Below are 19,075 nucleotides of genomic sequence, written 5' to 3' on the forward strand. Positions count from 1 at the left end.
TCTGGGTTAGAGATGAAGAATCTCTGGCCCATGGACTAGATTCAGCTCTAGGCTTAAGTCTTTCACTTAGAACAGAGCTCAGCTCAAGTATCTAGAAGTGAGATTTCTATTCATGCCTACATTGACCAAAAATTCAAATACCTCTCTAAGAGCCTTTAACTACAATATCTGAATAGGTCACAAGAGGCTTTCTCTAGGAAAATCTTTCTCTAGACATACTAGCATTTCTATGTGCCTGTCTTTACTTTCTTCATTTTCACCTTAACATTTGTCCCTTGTCTTTAACTGGTCATGATATAAAACTGAGGTATCGTTTTATTCTCTGTTCTATTTAATAAATAGATATCCATTCTAAATAGTTACACTTTTGATGAAGACACACCATGTTAACAGTAATCAAATGAAAGCTGGGGTGGCTATATTAATATTAGACAAAGAAGAATTCATATCAAAGAATATTACTGGAGATAAAAGGATCATTTCATAATGATAAAGGGTCAGTTAATCAAGAGAACATAACCCTTAATGTTTATGACCCTACAGCACCAAAATATTCAAAGGAAAAACTGATTGGGACAAATGGAAAAGAAACAGTAAGATGATACTCAAAATATCCCATATTCAATAATCACATTAAATGTCAATGGTCTAATTGGATAAAAAAAAGACCCAATTATACGCTCCTTAAAAGAAACATACTTTAAATATAATGGCATAAATAGATTACAATAAAATAATAAAAATATACCATACTAACACTTATCAAAAGAAAGTTGGTGTGGCTATATTAATATCAAAGAAAGAAGATTTCAGAGCAAAGAATATTACCAGGGATGAAGAAAGACATTTCATAATAATAAAGTAGTCATCAATCCAGAGAAGATAATCCTAAATGTTCATACCCCAATAACAGTGTCAAGATACATGAAGCAAAAAAAGAACCGAAAGGAGATACAGACAAATCAACAATTCTAGTCTGAGATTTACATACATGTCACTCAATAATCAATAGAATAAGTAGGTAGAAAATCAGCAAGGATTTTGCAGAAGTGAACAACATAATTGACCAAATTGACATGATGGACACTTATAGAACACTCAACCCAAGAACAACAATACACATTCTTCTCAATTTACCAAGTTAGACCATATACTGGGCCATAAAATAAGTCTCAGTAAATTCAAAAGGATTCAAGTCATATGAAGTATGTTCTGTGACAACAATGGAATTAAATTATAAATCGGTGGCCAAGATGGTGGCTTAGCAATGTGTGTGTTTTGGTTTGTCCTCCAGAACAACTACTGGATGACCAGAAACAATGCAGAGCAGCTCCTGGAGCCATGTCAGTGACCAGACACACAGTGTACCCCAGTCTGGACCACCTGGACCGCTGCGAGCCTCCCCAGAACTGTGAGTCCCCAAGCCGTGGCAGCCGGCACCCCCTACCACCCACAGGCTGCTTCCCAGAGGGGAAAGGAAAGAGACTTTACCAGGAGCAGGAGCTGAGCCCAACCAAATGCCAATTGTGGAATTAATTAACAAATTCTGACTACTAGAAATAGGCCCCCAGCTCAGGTGAACCTGATCAAGGCGGAGGTCGCTCACTGGGCTAACAGAAAAAGAGGAAAGGGGAGGAGTGAAGCCCAACTCAGGTGGAATCCCTCTCTCAAGGAACTCAGACCCCAGGTCTTGGCAATTTGAAGCCCTTAAAACCAGCCTACAACCTCTCCTCTGTCTCCACCATGCCCCCAGCAGGGAGAGTCCGCCAAGGTTAAAAGTGCCGCAACATCTTTTGCTGGTGGGACCTGCAGGCAGACAAGCGCCACATACTGGGCAGGATAAGAAAAACAGAGCCCAGAGACTGCACAGGAAAGTCTATTAACCTGCTGTGTCTCACCCTCAGGGAAAACTGATGCAGGTGACTCCTTCCCACTGATAGGAGGCCAGTTTAGTCTGGGAAACCTAGCTGGAGTCTATAATACCTACGTAGACCCTCCTAAGGGTGGGAGGGAAAAGGCACCTTACAAGCAGGGCAAGAAGCAAGAAAACAAGAACTGAAAAATTATCCTCTGTTAAACAAAACCTAAGCTAGAAGTCCAGAAAAAGCTGAACTGAAGGTCAAAGAACAGATATACAAAAATTCATCTAGCAAGAAAACCCTAGGTAAGAGAAGTGAAAGCAATCTCCAGAATAAACTAATTAAGGTAATTAAATGTCTAGACGCCAGCAAAAAATAACAAATCACACCAGGAAAACTGAAGATATGGCCCAGTCAAAGGAACAAACCAACAATTCAAATGAGATACAGGAGCTAAAACAATTAATTCAGAATATACGAACAGACATGGAAAACCTCATCAAAAACCAAATCAATGAATTGAGGGAGGATATGAAGAAGGCAAGGAATGAACAAAAAGAAGAAATGGAAAGTCTGAAAAAATAAATCACAGAACTTATGGGAATGAAAGGTACAGTAGAAGAGATGGAATAAACAATGGATACCTACAATGGTAGATTTCAAGAGACAGAGGTTAGGATTAGTGAACTGGAGGAAGGAACATCTGAAATCTGACAAGAAACAGAAACTATAGGGAAAAAAATGGAAAAATATGAGCAGGGACTCAGGGAATTGAATTATAATATGAAGCGCACAAATATATGTATTGTGGGTGTCCCGGAAGGAGAAGAGAAGGGAAAAGGAGAAAAACTAATGGAAGAAATTATCACTGAAAATTTCCTAACTCTTATGAAAGACCTAAAATTACATATCCAAGAAGTGCAGCGTACCCCAAAGAGAATAGATCCAAATAGACGTTCTCCAAGACTCTTACTAGTCAGAATGTCAGCGGTCAAAGCGAAAGAGAGGATCTACAAGCAGCAAGAGAAAAGCAATCCATCACATACAAGGGAAACCCAATAAGACTATGTGTAGATTTCTCAGCAGAAACCATGGAGGCGAGAAGACAGTGGGATGATATATTTAAATTACTAAAAGAGAAAAACTGCCAACCAAGAATTCTATACCCAGCAAAACTGTTCTTCAAAAATGAGGGAGAAATTAAAACATTTTCAGACAAAAAATCACAGAGAATTTGTGACCAAGAGACCAGCTCTGAAAGAAATACTAAAGGGAGCACTAGAGACAGATACAAAAACACAAAAGAAAGAGGTGTGGAAAAGAGTGTAGAAAGAAGGAAAATTAGATATGACATATAAAATCCAAAAGGCAAAATGGTAGAAGAAAGTACTACCCATATAGTAATAACACTAAATGTTAATGGATCGAACTCCCCAATCAAAAGACATAGACTGGCAGAATGGATTAAAAAACAGGATCCTTCTATATGCTGTCTACAGGAAATTACAAATCAACAGAAAGGTATTTGGAAAATCTCCAAACATTTGGAAACTAAATAACACAGTCCTAAAGAATCCATGAGTCAGGGGTGTAAATCTCCCTGGCAGTATGGGACATGACTCCTGGGGATGAGCCAGGACTTGGCAACAAGGGATTGAAAAAGCCTTCTTGACCAAAAAAGGGAAAAGAGAAATGAGACAAAATAAAGTCTCAGTGGTTGAGAGATCTCAAGCAGAATTGAGAGGTTATCCAGGAGTTTATTCTTATGCATTATATAGATAACCCTTTTTAGTATATGGTGTATTCGAGTGGCTAGAGGGAAGTACTTAAAACTGTTAACTATATTCCAGTAGCCTTGATTCTTGAAGATGATTGTATAACTATATACCTTTTACAGTGTGATTATGAAAACCTTGTGGCTGACACTCCCTTTATCCAGGGTATGGACAGATGAGTAAAGAAATAAGGACAAAAATAAGTAAATACTGGGTAAAAAAAAATTGGGTAGATTGAAATACTAGTGGGCAATGAGATGGGGGTAAGGAGTACGTGATGTAGGGGGTCTTTCTTTTTTCTTAGTATTTCTTTTTCTGGAGTGATGAAAATGTTCTAAAAATGATCATGGTGATGCATACACAACCATGTGATGATATTGTGAGCCACTGATTGTATACTTTGGATGGACTGTATAGTGCATGAAGATATCTCAATAAAATATATATATATATAAATCCATAGGTCAAAGAAGAAATCAATAGGGAAATTAGAAAGTATTTTGAGGTGAATGGAAACAAACATGACATTAACAAACTTTGTAAGATGTTGTTAAAGGAGTACTTAAGGGGAAATTTATGGCATTATCTAGCTATAATATAAAAGAATTCAATACCTCAGCTTCTACCTGAAGATATAAAAGCAAATGAAATCAAAGCAAGCAGAAGTAAGGAAATACTAAAACATAACACAGGAAACAGAAAATCAACAAAAGCAAAGCTGGTTCTTTGATAAACCCCTAGGCAGACTGATCAGTAAAAAAGAGAAGACACAAAATACTAACAACAGGAATGAGATAAATGACTTTGCTACAGAGCTTATAGATATTAAACAGGATAATAAGGCAATATTATGAACAGCTTTATGCCAACACAATTTGATAACTTACATGAAACAGTCAAGTTCCTAGAAACACACAAACTACCAAAGTTCACTTAGAAGAGACAGATTACCTGAACAACCTTACATTTTAAAAACTGTATTTTTAATTAACCCCCTTCCCTCAAAAAAAATGAAAACACACATACGATAAAAAAATCCCTCCAGGTCCAGATGGCTTTACTGGTGAACTCTACCAAATTTTAAAAGAAGAAACAATAGCAATTCTAATAAACTATTCCAGAAAACTGAAGAGGAAGGACTAATTTGCAACTTATTCTATGATTTTGATATCATAACAGACTAAGACATTATAAGAAAAGAAAACAAGGGACTGATACCCCTTATAGATTCAGAAGTTTTAAGTAAATTTTAATTTTAGCAAATTAAATTCAACAATACCTAAAAAGGATGATATATCATGGACAAGTGGAGTTTATCCAAGGAATGCAAGGGCAAGACTGGTTCAACATTTGAACATCAATCAATGTAATTTACAAAATCAAATACAAAAAAAATTGATAAAATTTAATGGCCACTTATAATAAAAACTTGCAGCAAATTAGGAATAGATGAGAACTTTCTCAACCTGATAAAGGGTGTCTGTGAAAAATCTACAGCTAATGTCATTGTTAATAGTGAAAGACTGAATGCTTTCCCCGTAAAATTAGGAAAAATGGAAGGATGCCTACTCTCACGACCCCTATTCAACATCATCCTGAAGGTCCTAGCCAATGCATAGGGGAAATAAAAGACACACAAACTAGAAAGGAAGAAATAAAACTGCCATTTGCAATTGTCTATATAGAAATTCCCAAAAAATATACAAATAAAATTACTTGACTTATAAAGGCACAAGATAAAAGTTAATACATAAAAATCAGTCACATTTCTATATACCAGCAATTAACAACTAGACAAGCAATTTGGCAATTTTTTACAAAGTTAAATATATACTTACCAAGTGACCCAGCAACCCTACTACTAGTTATTTACCTAAGTAAAATAAATACTTATGCTTGTACAGAAACCTTTATGTGAATGTTTATAGCAACTATATTTTTAAAGTTTTATTATTGTTTTTTTGGGAGGAAGAAATACCTTTTTTTAAAATCAACAAACCAAAACAACATACAAATATGAACATTCTTAACATACAAACATTCCATATATGGTGTACAATCAATGGCTCACAGTATCATCACATAGTAGTATATTCATCACCATGATAATTTTTTTAGAACATTTGCATCACTCCAGAAAAAGAAATGAAAGGAAAAAAGAAAAAACTTATTGTCATGGTCAGATTCATGTGTCAACTTGGCCAAGTGGTGGTATCTGTTTGTCTGGTTGGGCAAGTGCTGGCCTGTCTGTTGTGATGAAGACATTTCATAGAATTAAATCATGACCACTTCAGCTGCATCCACAGCTGATTCCATGTGTAATCAGCCAAAGGGGAATGTCTTCTGCAATGAGTGATGCTTAATCTAATCACCGGAAGCCTTCTAAGGAGGATTCAGAAGAGACAGATTCTCTCTTCCTGCTTCGGTTGGCGAGCCTCTCCTGTGGAGTTCGTCCAGACACTCCATCGGAATTGTCAGCTTCATAGCCTGCCCTGCGGATTTTGGACTCTGTGTTCCCACGGTCACGTGAGACACTTTTATAAATTTTATATTTGCAAGTGTTTCCTGTTGATTCTGTTTCTCTAGAGAACCCTAACTAATACACTTATACATACCATACCCCTAACCCCTCCCCCTCATTGAACACTAGTATTTCCATCTACTCGATATATTTTAACCTTTGTTCCCCTTATTTTTTTCTATACCCCTTACCACCCCCTTTCATTGATCACTTGTATTTAAATTTACTCAGTTTATTTTAACATTTGTTCCCCCATTATTTATTTACCTTTAATCCATATTTTTTACTCATCTGTCCATACTGTAGATAAAAGGAGCATCAGACACAAGGTTTTTACAATCACATAGTCACATTGTGAAAGCTGTATCATTATACATTCATCTTCAAGAAACATGGCCACTGGAACATTAGCTCTACAGTTTCAGGCATTTCCCTCTAGCCTCCCTAATACACCTTAAACTAAAAAGGGGATATCTATATAATACATAAGAATAACCTCCACGATGACCTCTTGACTCTGTTTGAAATCTCTCAGCCAATGACACTTTATTTTGTCTCATTTCTCTCTTCCCCCTTTCAATCAAGGTTTTCTCAATCCCTTAATGCTGAGTCCCAGCTCATTTTAGGATTTCTGTCCCACATTGCCAGGGAGGTTTACACCCTTGTGAGTCATGTCCCACATAGAGAGGGGGAGGGCAGTGAGTCTTCTTGCCATGTTGGCTGAGAGAGAGATAGGTCATATCTGAGCAACAAAAGAGGTTCTCTGGGGGTGACTCTAAGGCCTAATTTTTTTTTTAACTTTTTTTATTAATTGAAAAAATTAACAAACAAAACATTTAGGTATCATTCCATTCTACATATACAATCAGTAATTCTTAGTATCATCACATAGTTGCATATTCATCATTTCTTGTTTCTAACTCCTGCTGGACTCTGTTACCAATGACATATTCCAAGTTTATTCTCGAATGTCGGTTCACATCAGTGGGACCATACAGTATTTGTCCTTTAGTTTTTGGCTAGACTCACTCAGCATAATGTTCTCTAGGTCCATCCATGTTATTACATGCTTCATAAGTTTATCCTGTCTTAAAGCTGCATAATATTCCATCATATGTATATACCACAGTTTGTTTAGCCACTCGTCTGTTGATGGACATTTTGGCTGTTTCCATCTCTTTGCAATTGTAAATAACGCTGCTATAAACATTGGTGTGCAAATGTCCATTTGTGTCTTTGCCCTTAAGTCCTTTGAGTAGATTCCCAGCAATGGTATTGCTGGGTCGTATGGCAATTCTATATTCAGCTTTTTGAGGAACCGCCAAACTGCCTTCCACAGTGGTTGCACCATTTGACATTCCCACCAACAGTGGATAAGTGTGCCTCTTTCTCCGCATCCTCTCCAGCACTTGTCATTTTCTGTTTTGTTGATAATGGCCATTCTGGTGGGTGTGAGATGATATCTCATTGTGGTTTTGATTTGTATTTCTCTAATGGTCTAAGGCCTAATTTTAAGTAGGCTTAGCCTATCTTTTGTGGGGATAAGTTTCATAGGAACAAACCCCAGGATTGAGGGCTCACCCTATTGATTTGGTTGTCCCTATTGCTTGCGAGAATATCAGGAATTCTCCAAATGGGGAAAAGTTGAATTTTCCTCCTTTCTCCCCATTCCCCCAAGGGGACTTTTATAGCAGCTTTAGTCATAATTCTCTAAACTGGAAAAATCTCAAGATAGCCTTCAATAGGTGAACTGTGGTTCATACCTACAATGGAATATTACTCAGCAAAAATGTGGCAAAAACTACTGATACACACATGTATGAATCTTAACTGCATCATGCTAAGTGAAAAAAGCCATACTGTATTTATATGACAATAATGCAAAGGGAAAACCATGACAGAATACAGATCAGTGTTGGCTAGGGGTGTGGGAGGGGTTGACTTTAAAAGGGTACAGGGGAATTTTTAGGAGTAATGGAACCATTCTATATCTTGATTGTAGCAGGTGATTGCACAATCGTACAACTGTCAAACTCATAGAACCAAACACTAAAAGGGATAAATGTTACTGTATGTCCCTTATGCTTTAATAAAATAAATTGGAAAAAAATCATTCATTTGCCATATTAACAAAGTATGAAATAAACGAATCCTAAGATCATCTCAACAGATACATAAAAATACTTGAAAAAAATCCAACATACATTCATGATAAGCACTTTCAAGAAACTAGGAATAGACAGGAACTTCTTCAACATGATAGAGGACATCAATGAAAAACCTACCATTAATATCACACCTAATGGGAAAAAACTGAATGCTTTTACCTTAAGATTGGGAACAAAGCAAAGACATTCCCTCACATCTATTCTATTCAATATTGTATTGGAGGTTCTAGTAAGTGTAGTAAGAGAAGAAAAGTAATGAAAGGTATACAAAGTAGAAAGGAAAAATAAAACTTTCCCTATTGGCAGATGACAAATATATTTATCAGGGCTTCAGGATAAAAGGCCAATGTACTGAATCAATTGCAAACAAACAATTGAAAATTAAAACTGAAATTAAAATTTTCAAAGATCATACAAGTATGAACTAGTTAGATATATATTTGACAAAAGATGTGTAACACCTGTATACTGAAAACTAAAACATTGCTGAGAGAAATTAATGCTCTAAATAAAGAGATACCATGTTCATGGAGCAAAAGACTAAATATTGTTAAAGATGTTAAATTTCTTCAAATTTATTTATAGATTCTGTGCACAATCAAAACCCCAGTAGGCTTTTTTTTGGGTAGAAATTGACAGCCTGATTCTAAAATTTATATGGACTTAGCTTGTCTAAACCAATTTTGAAAAATAAGAGCAACTTTGAGGTACTTGCATGATATGATTTCAAAAGTTATTATCAAACACTGTAATTAAGGCACTGTGATGTTGGCATGAAGATAGACATGTAGAACCACGGAATAGAATTCAGAAATAGACCCATACATTTATGGACAATTGATTCTGATAAAGGTTTCAAGCTGAAATGTGTTATAAACTTAAATGTAGTGCTTAAAACTATACAACTTCTAGAAGAAAACTTAAGAGGAAATTTTAGTGACCTTGAGTTTGGTAAAGATAATTTTATACTTTATATCTTGAAGTAAGATAAGAAAAAATATCAAGAAATTGAATGGCAACAAAATTAAAAAGCCTTGTTCTTCAAAAGATACTGTTACAAAATGAAAAGGCAAGCCACAGCCTGAGAGGAAATATCTGTAAAACTCACACATATTTTGTTGAATATATACAGATAGCTAACTCATTAATAAGAAGAGAGACACATAACTCAATAAAAAAATGGAGAAAAGATTTGAACAGACCTTTCACCATCATTCATATTGCAAATAAGTACATGAAAAGATGTTTAACATCATTATTTATTAGAGATGTGAAAATTAAAACTACAATGAGGTACTACTAGTTAATCACAAGAATAGCTAAAATTTAAAAGACTGATCATACTAAGTACTGGTGAGAATATATAGAACGTTGTTACATTGTTAGGAGAAATGTAAAATGGTATAAGGACTTTGGAAAACATTTTAGCAGCTTCTTTAAAAGGTTAAAACTTACACATGCCATATGAGCTAGTGATTCCAAAAGAAGTAATATGTCCAACCAAAGACTTATAAATGACTATTAACAACAGCTTTGGTTGTAATAAACAAAAACTGGAAACAACCCAAATGTCCATCAACAGGTGAATGGCTAAACAAAATCATAGTATATCCATACAATGGGATGCTACTCAGCAATAAAAAGGAAAGAACTACTGATACATGCAATAGCATAGATGAATCTCAAATAACTGTGCTCAGTGAAAGAAGACAGAAAAAAAATGTGCGCTGTATGATTACATTTTTATAAAATTCTAGAAAATGACAACTAATTTAAAGCGATAGAAAGCAGATCAATGATTGCTGGGAGATGGGGGATAGGGGAGTGAGTTGGGGATTACAAATTGATACAAAGAAACTTTTGCAGATGATAGATATTGCCATTATCTTGATAAAGGTGATGGTTTCAATGGCATATACATGTAGCAAAACTCATTAAATTGCATATTTTAACGATATACAATTTACTGTATGTCAGTAATAACTCAATAAAGCTATTAAAAATTATTTTCCCTCAGCAATGGTAGATTTGAAAGATTTTTCTATTCTTGGTCTTTAACAACAGTTCAAACATATTTATATCTTTAGGAAATAAGGCTTTCAGGTAGAACTTCAGATTTTGCAGTGTTTACTTCTTAACCAAAAGAAAGCCATTTCCCATTTTTTCCCTATCCCCAACATACAGAAGAGAAATGGCAGTTCAAGCTGTCTGTACCTTCACTCGAGCTGCAGTGCCTTCCATTCCACGGCTCTGAGTCTCTTTCCGCTTTTCTGCTACTTCCTGTTGTTTTTGAAGAGCATCCTTGAGACGCTTGTTAGCAGCTGCTGCCTAAATAAAAACAGCACATAGAAATGATGAATTGAAAGGTAAAAAGAAGACAATTCTAATTTTTAGCATAATAGTAGAGAAAAATAAAAAGTTCTATGGGTTTGAGTTCCTATAGGACCAGGTTTATAAAAGTCTCCATGTACATAATACTGGCAAATAGCTACTGCTTTACAGCCTAGAAGAGGCACACATTTCAAGGAAGTTGCACAAACTGAAAATGCCTAGAAATGTTGCATAGTGTAGTTCTGTGGTGCTATTTTTTTTTTGAAAAAAAAAAATCAAGCCCGATTTTAAAGAATCCTGATTTGAACGGTACTATTCTCATCAGGTTTATATCTACTCACAATTCATGATATATAAACAAGGATCAAGACTTAGCAATTGTTGGTCAAGACTGGTATCCCTGGTTTCCCAGGACACTGACTCATTTAAGAGAAATTACTTGCCAGCAGCTAAGCCAAAAGATGATTAGACATTTAAACTAGCAGACTGAACTTTCTTACCTCCTCAGTTTTACGTCTGAGCACATTTGACTGTTTCTGGAAGTTTCTTTCAAGTTTGAGCAGTTCATATTGTCTTTTACGGTCCTGAGAATAAAAAAGATTGTAATTGCTATTCAGCTAGCTAAAATAAAACCTTGTAATATAACCAAGAAGTCTTTCAAGACATCCTTGATAAATAAGGAAGGCCAAAATGAACTGTCTTCATTTTTTTTTCTATTAAAGTTAAAAACTGGTAGTTCTAGAAACCATGTGTATGTGTACAGAAGAGTCAGTTTTCTCCTTTGGATTACTGCTCTGTGGCCAAATTCTTAAACCCTCAGTCATGAGTAAATTGTCAGAAATTCTGGAACGTGAGACCCAGAATGAACCTTAAAGGTCATCTCATGAACAGTCCCTTCCACACTGGTAGTTACTGACAGAACCAGGTCGTAGGTCTTCTGATAAAAGACTAGTACTCTTTCCTTCTACCGTACAACCAACCACTTATAAAATTAACGGAATCTTCAGCCAAAGGTAAAGTTTTTTCACTCTTGAACTGAACCAGGTTATTAGTGAACATAACTTTTCTGCCCAGAGATTAAGGATAAAGGAGAACAAGAAATACTAAGGGATATTACTTTTTTCAACTGAATACATAAGATGTAAAAAAAAATTATTAGAGGAATTATTGATTTACAGAACAATCATGCAGAAAATACAGGATTCCCATATACCACCTCACCACTACCAACTTGTGTTGGTGTGGAACATTTGTTATAATTGATGAGGAATATACAAGATTTAATTGTTTTGATTTCTTGGCCCCTTTTCTTTTTTTAACTTTTCATATTTTTTTATAGTATAATATAACATATATACAAAGCAAAGAAAGAAAAAAGCAATAGTTTTCAAAGCACTTTTCAACAAGTTACAGGATAGATCCCAGAGTCTGTCATGGGCTACCATACCATCCTCTCAGAATTTTCCTTCTAGCTGCTCCAGAATATAGGAGGCTAGAAGGAATAAATATGTTTTTATCATCACAATATACTTAAAAATTTTTTTGTGTGAAAAATAACATATATAAAAGGAGGAATAATTTCAAAGCACAGCACAACAGTTAGTTGTAGAACAGATTTCAGAGTTTGGTATGTATTATAATTCTGTAATTTTAGGTTTTCACTTCTAGTTGCTCTAAGATACTGGAGACTAAAAGAAATTAAATGATTCAGCAATCTTATTCGTTTGTTAAACCATACCCTCCCTGTATAACTCCCTCATCACCTTTGATCTTTCTGTCCTACTCTTTAGGGGTATTTGGACTATGGCCATTCTAACTTTTCATGTTCGAAGGCGCTGTCAGTAATATGGGGTAGGCAGATGGAACTAGGTGATGTTCTGGTGAGGCTGTGCCCTCTAGGTTTCAGGACTTATCTGGTCCAGGGACCTATCTGGAGGTTGTAGGTTTCTGGAAAGTTACCCTCGTGCACCGAACCTTCCTAGAATCTTATATAATGCTCTAGGTGTTCTTTAGGATTGGGTGGAATGGTTTTAATTGGGGTTTGGCAAGTTATGATAGGTAGCAATGTCTAACTAAAGCTTGCATAAGAGTAACCTCCAGAGTAGCCTCTCGACTCAATTTGAACTCTGTCAGCCACTGATACTTTATTACTAATACTTCTTTTCCACCTTTTGGTCAGGGTGGAATTCTTGATCCCATGGTGTCAGGGCCAAAGTCATCCCTGAGAGTCATCTCCCACGACTTGGTCTCATTTCTATTCTCTTAATCCATTAAGCGCCTTCTGGCATCACTTGCTCCTTATCCAATCTGGATATCATGATTGGTCATTTTAGTCATGTCTTTGCCAGCATACTAGAACAATTTATTTCATTCAAACAATATAATATTTACTGGGCCATCTAATACACACAAGGCATTGTGCCAGGTATCTAGGATACAGAGATGAACATGACATGGTTTTTTATAGAGTTTCAGATTATCACAGAATACAAATAACATGAAATACAGTTACAATAAAATATGATATTATGATATGAGACGTTCAGGAAATTAAAACACAGGAAACTAACAGTCTAGTGATCAGAGAAAACACAACACTTTTCTTCTCACCACTAATCTTCGTGAAAGAGGTATCTGTTTTATGTTTCTACCTGTCATTACCACTCACTCCATAATCGCCTTGTAATCCCTTCTTGCCATTCTCTTGAAATGATTTCTTACTAAATTCAATGGCCTTTCCAGTTTCCACTTCTCTCTCTTCTTTTTGTAAAACTTTTGTTAGTAAAATATATATAGCGCGCGTGCGCACACACACAAACTGTTTTTTGTGATCTCTCTCTTGGCATTACTGACACGTTCATAGCATACTAATTCTTTACCTACCCTACAAATTGGCTTCTTTTCATTTTCTTATACATGAAAGAGGTTATTTTCTTCTTTTTAAATTTATTTTGAGGTTCTTTTCTTAACCTTCTTTTACTATATATTCTCTATTTCCATTATCTCATTATTCCCATGGTTTCAATATTCACTGCCATGCAGATAACTCCCTACCTTCTGAGTCTAGCCCAACTTCTACTTTGAGGCTAACATTATTCAAAATCATCTAGGTCTCTCTATTCTGAAACCAACGTCATCTCTACACCAGCTGTTTCTTCTCACTTTTCAGTCACTCAAAACTGAGGAGTGATTTTTAACACTTTCCTGTCTTCATTTTGTGAAAGGCAGATCTTGAATTTAAACTTAAACAGTTTAAATTACTATTAGTAATTTAAATTACTAATTACTATTACTACAGTTTACTATTAAAAACTTTCAACAGTAATGTAATTAGGTTAAAACACTGAATGAAGCTGCATCTGAGGTATAGTTTTTTTTCTTCTTTTTTTCTTTTTTTAAATAAAAAACGAAAATTTTTTATTTTTTTCCTTTCTATTATCATTTTATTTCTTTTTCTGTTGTCTTTCTATTTCTTTTTCTAAATCTATGCAAATGTACTAAGAAATGATGAATATGCATCTATGTGATGATATTAAGAATTACTGATTGTATATGTAGAATGGAATGATTTCTAAATGTTGTTAGTTAATTTTTTTAATTAAAAAAAAAAACTTTCAACAAATATTAACTGAGTGCCCATTATATGCCAGTCACTGTTCTAGCCAGAGGGAATATATAGATGAACAAAACAAAGATCCCTGTTAATGTGGAACTTATATTCCTGTGGAATATGAAGTTATCAGCACTTTACAGATAGAATTCACATAACATGCAAGTCACCTGCTTCAACGGTTTTTAGTATATTCACTGAGTTGATGCAACCATTGCCACAATAAACGTTTTCACTGCCCCTCAAAAGAAACCCCATATTTATTTAGCTACCCCTTTCCAATTCCATCATCTCTCACAGTCTTAGGCAATGAGTATTTATTTTCTATCTCCATAGATTTGCCTATTCTGGATATTTCATGTATAATAAACCATATATGTCCTTTTGTAACTAGCTGCTTTGCCTTAGCATAATGTTTTATGGTTCATCCAGGTTATAGCCTATGTGAGTACTTCATTCCCTTTTATTGCTGAATAGTATTCCATAGCATGAATATACTATATATATTTAAAATTTTTTATCAATAAAGCCAATCAACATACAACATGAACATTCTTTTTTTATCACATAGCTGTACATTCTCATCATGATCATTTCTTAGATCATTTCCATTAAGTCAGAAAAAGAAATAAAAAAACAGAAAAAAAAATCATACATACCATAGCCCTTACCCCTCCCTTTCATTGATCACTAGCATTTCAATCTAACTTTATTTTAACATTTGTTCCCCCTATTATTGATTTATTTTTAATCCATATGTTTTACGTATCTGTCTATAAGGTAGATGAAAGAAACATCAGACACAGGTTTTCATAATCACACAGTCACACTGTGAAAGCTATATTATTATACAATCATCTTCAAGAAACATAGCTACTGGAACACAGCTCTACATTTTCAAGCAGTCCCCTCCAGCCTCTCTGTTACACCTTAACTAAAAAGGTGATATCTATTTAATGCACAAGAATAACCTCCAGGATAATCTCTCGACTTTGTTTGGAATCTCATTGGCACTTTATTTTGTCTCATTGTGCTCTTCCCCCTTTTGGTCAAGAAGGTTTTCTCAATCCCCTGATGCTGAGTCCCAGCTCATTCTAGGATTTCTGTCCCATGATGCCAGGAAGGTCCACACCCCTGGGAGTCATGTCCCATGTAGAGAGGGAGATGGCAGTGAGTTTGCCATCTCCCTCTTGTGTTGGCTGAGAGAGGCCACATCTGAACAATAAAAGAGGTTCTCTTGGGGGTGACTCTTAGGCCTAATTTTAAGTAGGTCTATCCTTTGTGGGGTTAAATTTCATATGAACAAACCCCAAGATTGGGAGCTTAGCCTATTGCTTTCGTTGTCCCCACTGCTTGTGAGAATATCAAGAATTCTCCAGTTGGGGAAGCTGAATTTTCCTTTTCTTACCATCCCCCCAAGGGGATTTTGCAAATACATTTTATTCACTGTTCAAATCCTTCTGGAATTTATTGAGGCATCACTCTGGACAAACTTACAAAATCTCATGCCCTACTCAAGGTTCCATGAACTTATGATGTTCAATTAAGCTGTCCACATAAGTTATATTGGGAAATGCACTAGTTGAAATATAAATTTTGTACCAAATAAACATTTTTTGCTTTAGTTTCACACGTAAGTTAAAGTTTTAAAATATGAATTACCATCTATTTTCAACACCCTGCATTACTGACATTCCTTTGTTCTTCCTCATGCAAAATATTTTTAAATTTGTACATTTAGTCACTATCGTTATATACTCTAAGCATTCCTAGATTATATCATCTCAGTCTTTATCATATATCTTTCCTTCTGATTTCATTGGTGGCCCTATGCCTCCTCCATCATTCTCACATTCAGTTTCATTCAGTGTTCTAACATTATTGTATTACAGTTAGGTAGTTTTGTGCTATCCATGTCTGAATTTTTACAATCAGTACCATTGCACGATCTGTATCCCTTCAGTTCCAATTACCCAATATCTACCCCATATTTTTATCTCCTGATGACCTCTGTTATAAACTGAAATTATCCAAGTTCATTCATTAATGTTAGTTCATATCAGTGAGACCATACAGTATTTGTCCTTTTGTTTCTGGCTAATCTCACTCAGCATAATGTTCTTAAGGTCCATCCATGTTGTTACATACTTCATCACTTTATTCTGTCTTACAGCTGCATAATATTCCATTGTATATATATACCACAGCTTGTTTTAGCCACTCGTCTGTTGATGGACATTTGGGCTGTTTCCATTTCTTGGCAATTGTAAATAATGCTGCTCTAAACACTGGTGTGTAAATGTCCATTTGTGTCTTTGCCCTCATGTCCTTTGAGTAGATACCTAGCAATGGTTTTGCCAGGTCATATGAAATGAATATACTACATTTTAATCACCCATTTATCAGTTGATGGATATTTGCTTTTATACTTTTTTGACTATTATGAATAATGCTCTATAAATACCCATGTACAACTTTTTGCATGGACCTAAAGTTTAAAAAAAAAACTTTTACTGAGATATCTTCACCCATATACACTTCATCCAAAGTATACAATCGATTGCTCACAGTATCATATAGTTCTGTTTTCATTACCACGATCATTTTTAGAACATTTACATCATTCTCAAAAATGAAATAAAAAGAAAAAACTCACATCCCATACGCCTTACCCTACCATCTCATTGACCTGGACATAATATTTTAAATTCTCTTGGGGTAGACACCTAGGAGAAGAATTGCTGGATCAGATGGTAACTCTATGTTCAATCTTTTGAGGAAAGACCACAGGTTTCAAAGTAGAGACATCATTTTATATTCCCACCAGCAATGTATGAGGGTTCCAATTTCTCCAAATCCTCACAAACACTTTTTAATGCCCCAAATGGGTGTAAAATTGTATTCCACTGTGTTTTTTTTTTTTTTTTAGATTTCTATCCCTCTTTTTATTTTTAAAATGCAAACATCAGAATAAAACAGGTTTTTCAATTGCTGTTTTTTTTTTTATTAATTAAAAAAAGAATTAACAAAACAATTAGAAATCATTCCAATCTACATGTACAATCAGTAATTCTTAATAACATCACATAGTTGCATATTCATCATTTCTTAGTACATTTGCATCGATTTAGAAAAAGAAATAAAAAGACAACAGAATAAGAATTAAAACAATAATAGAAAGAAAAAAAAACAAAAAAAACAAAAACAAAAAACCTATACCTCACATGCAGCTTCATTCAGTGTTTTAACATAATTGCATTACAATTGGGTAGTATTGTGCTGTCCATTTCTGAGTTTTTATATCCAGTCCCGTTGTACAGTCTGTATCCCTTCATCTCCAATTATCCCTTCTCTTTTTTTTTTTTTTTTAATTAACGGAAAAAAAGAAATTAACCCAACATTTAGAGATCATACCATTCTACACATGCAATCATTAATTCTTAACATCATCACATAGATGCATGATCATCATTTCTTAGTACATTTGCATTGGTTTAGAAGAACTAGCAACATAACCGAAAAAGATATAGAATGTTAATATAGAGAAAAAAATAAAAGTAATAATAGTAAAATCAAAACAAAACAAAACAAAACAAAAACCTATAGCTCAGATGCAGCTTCATTCAGTGTTTTAACATGATTACTTTACAATTAGGTATTATTGTGCTGTCCATTTTTGAGTTTTTGTATCTAGTCCTGTTGCACAGTCTGTATCCCTTCAGCTTCAATTACCCATTGTCTTACCCTGTTTCTAACTCCTGCTGAACTCTGTTACCAATGACATATTTCAAGTTTATTCTCGAATGTCCGTTCACATCAGTGGGACCATACAGTATTTGTCCTTTAGTTTTTGGCTGGATTCACTCAGCATAATATTCTCTAGGTCCATCCATGTTATTACATGGTTCATAAGTTTATCTTGTCTTAAAGCTGCATAATATTCCATTGTATGTATATACCACAGTTTGTTTAGCCACTCTTCTGTTGATGGAGATTTTGGCTGTTTCCATCTCTTTGCAATTGTAAATAATGCTGCTATAAACATTGGTGTGCAAATGTCCGTTTGTGTCTTTGCCCTTAAGTCCTTTGAGTAGATACCTAGCAATGGTATTGCTGGGTCGTATGGCAATTCTATATTCAGCTTTTTGAGGAACCGCCAAACTGCCTTCCACAGTGGTTGCACCCTTTGACATTCCCACCAACAGTGGATAAGTGTGCCTCTTTCTCCGCATCCTCTCCAGCACTTGTCATTTTCTGTTTTGTTGATAATGGCCATTCTGGTGGGTGTGAGATGATATCTCATTGTGGTTTTGATTTGCATTTCTCTAATGGCCAGGGACGTTGAGCATCTCTTCATGTGCCTCTTGGCCATCCGTATTTCCTCTTCTGAGAGGTGTCTGTTCAAGTCTTTTTCCCATTTTGTAATTGGGTTGGCTGTCTTTTTGTTGTTGAGATGAACAATCTCTTTATAAATTCTGGATACTAGACCTTTATCTGCTATATCATTTCCAAATATTGTCTCCCATTGTGAAGGCTGTCTTTCTACTTTCTTGATGAAGTTCTTTGATGCACAAAAGTGTTTAATTTTGAGGAGTTCCCATTTATTTATTTCCTTCTTCAGTGCTCTTGCTTTAGGTTTAAGGTCCATAAAACCGCCTCCAGTTGTAAGATCCATAAGATATCTCCCAACATTTTCCTCTAACTGTTTTATGGTCTTAGACCTAATGTTTAGATCTTTGATCCATTTTGAGTTAACTTTTGTATAGGGTGTGAGAGATGGGTCTTCTTTCATTCTTTTGCATATGGATATC

At 35.0% G+C, this 19,075-nt stretch overlaps 1 protein-coding gene across 1 annotated transcript in view; it reads right to left on the reverse strand.

The window, feature by feature from the left end:
• The window catches only part of KIF4A (kinesin family member 4A), a 230,614-nt gene that overhangs the window by 51,703 nt on the left and 159,836 nt on the right, over window positions 1-19,075 (reverse strand). The window contains exons 19-20 of the mRNA XM_077145000.1: window positions 11,155-11,238; window positions 10,538-10,651 (exon numbers count right to left, since the gene is read on the reverse strand). Coding sequence (XP_077001115.1) covers window positions 10,538-10,651; window positions 11,155-11,238 — 198 coding nt within the window. The remainder of the gene's footprint in view (window positions 1-10,537; window positions 10,652-11,154; window positions 11,239-19,075) is intronic.

The sequence above is a fragment of the Tamandua tetradactyla genome, chromosome X (genome assembly GCF_023851605.1).
Source record: "Tamandua tetradactyla isolate mTamTet1 chromosome X, mTamTet1.pri, whole genome shotgun sequence".
In the NCBI taxonomy this organism is placed as follows: domain Eukaryota; kingdom Metazoa; phylum Chordata; class Mammalia; order Pilosa; family Myrmecophagidae; genus Tamandua; species Tamandua tetradactyla.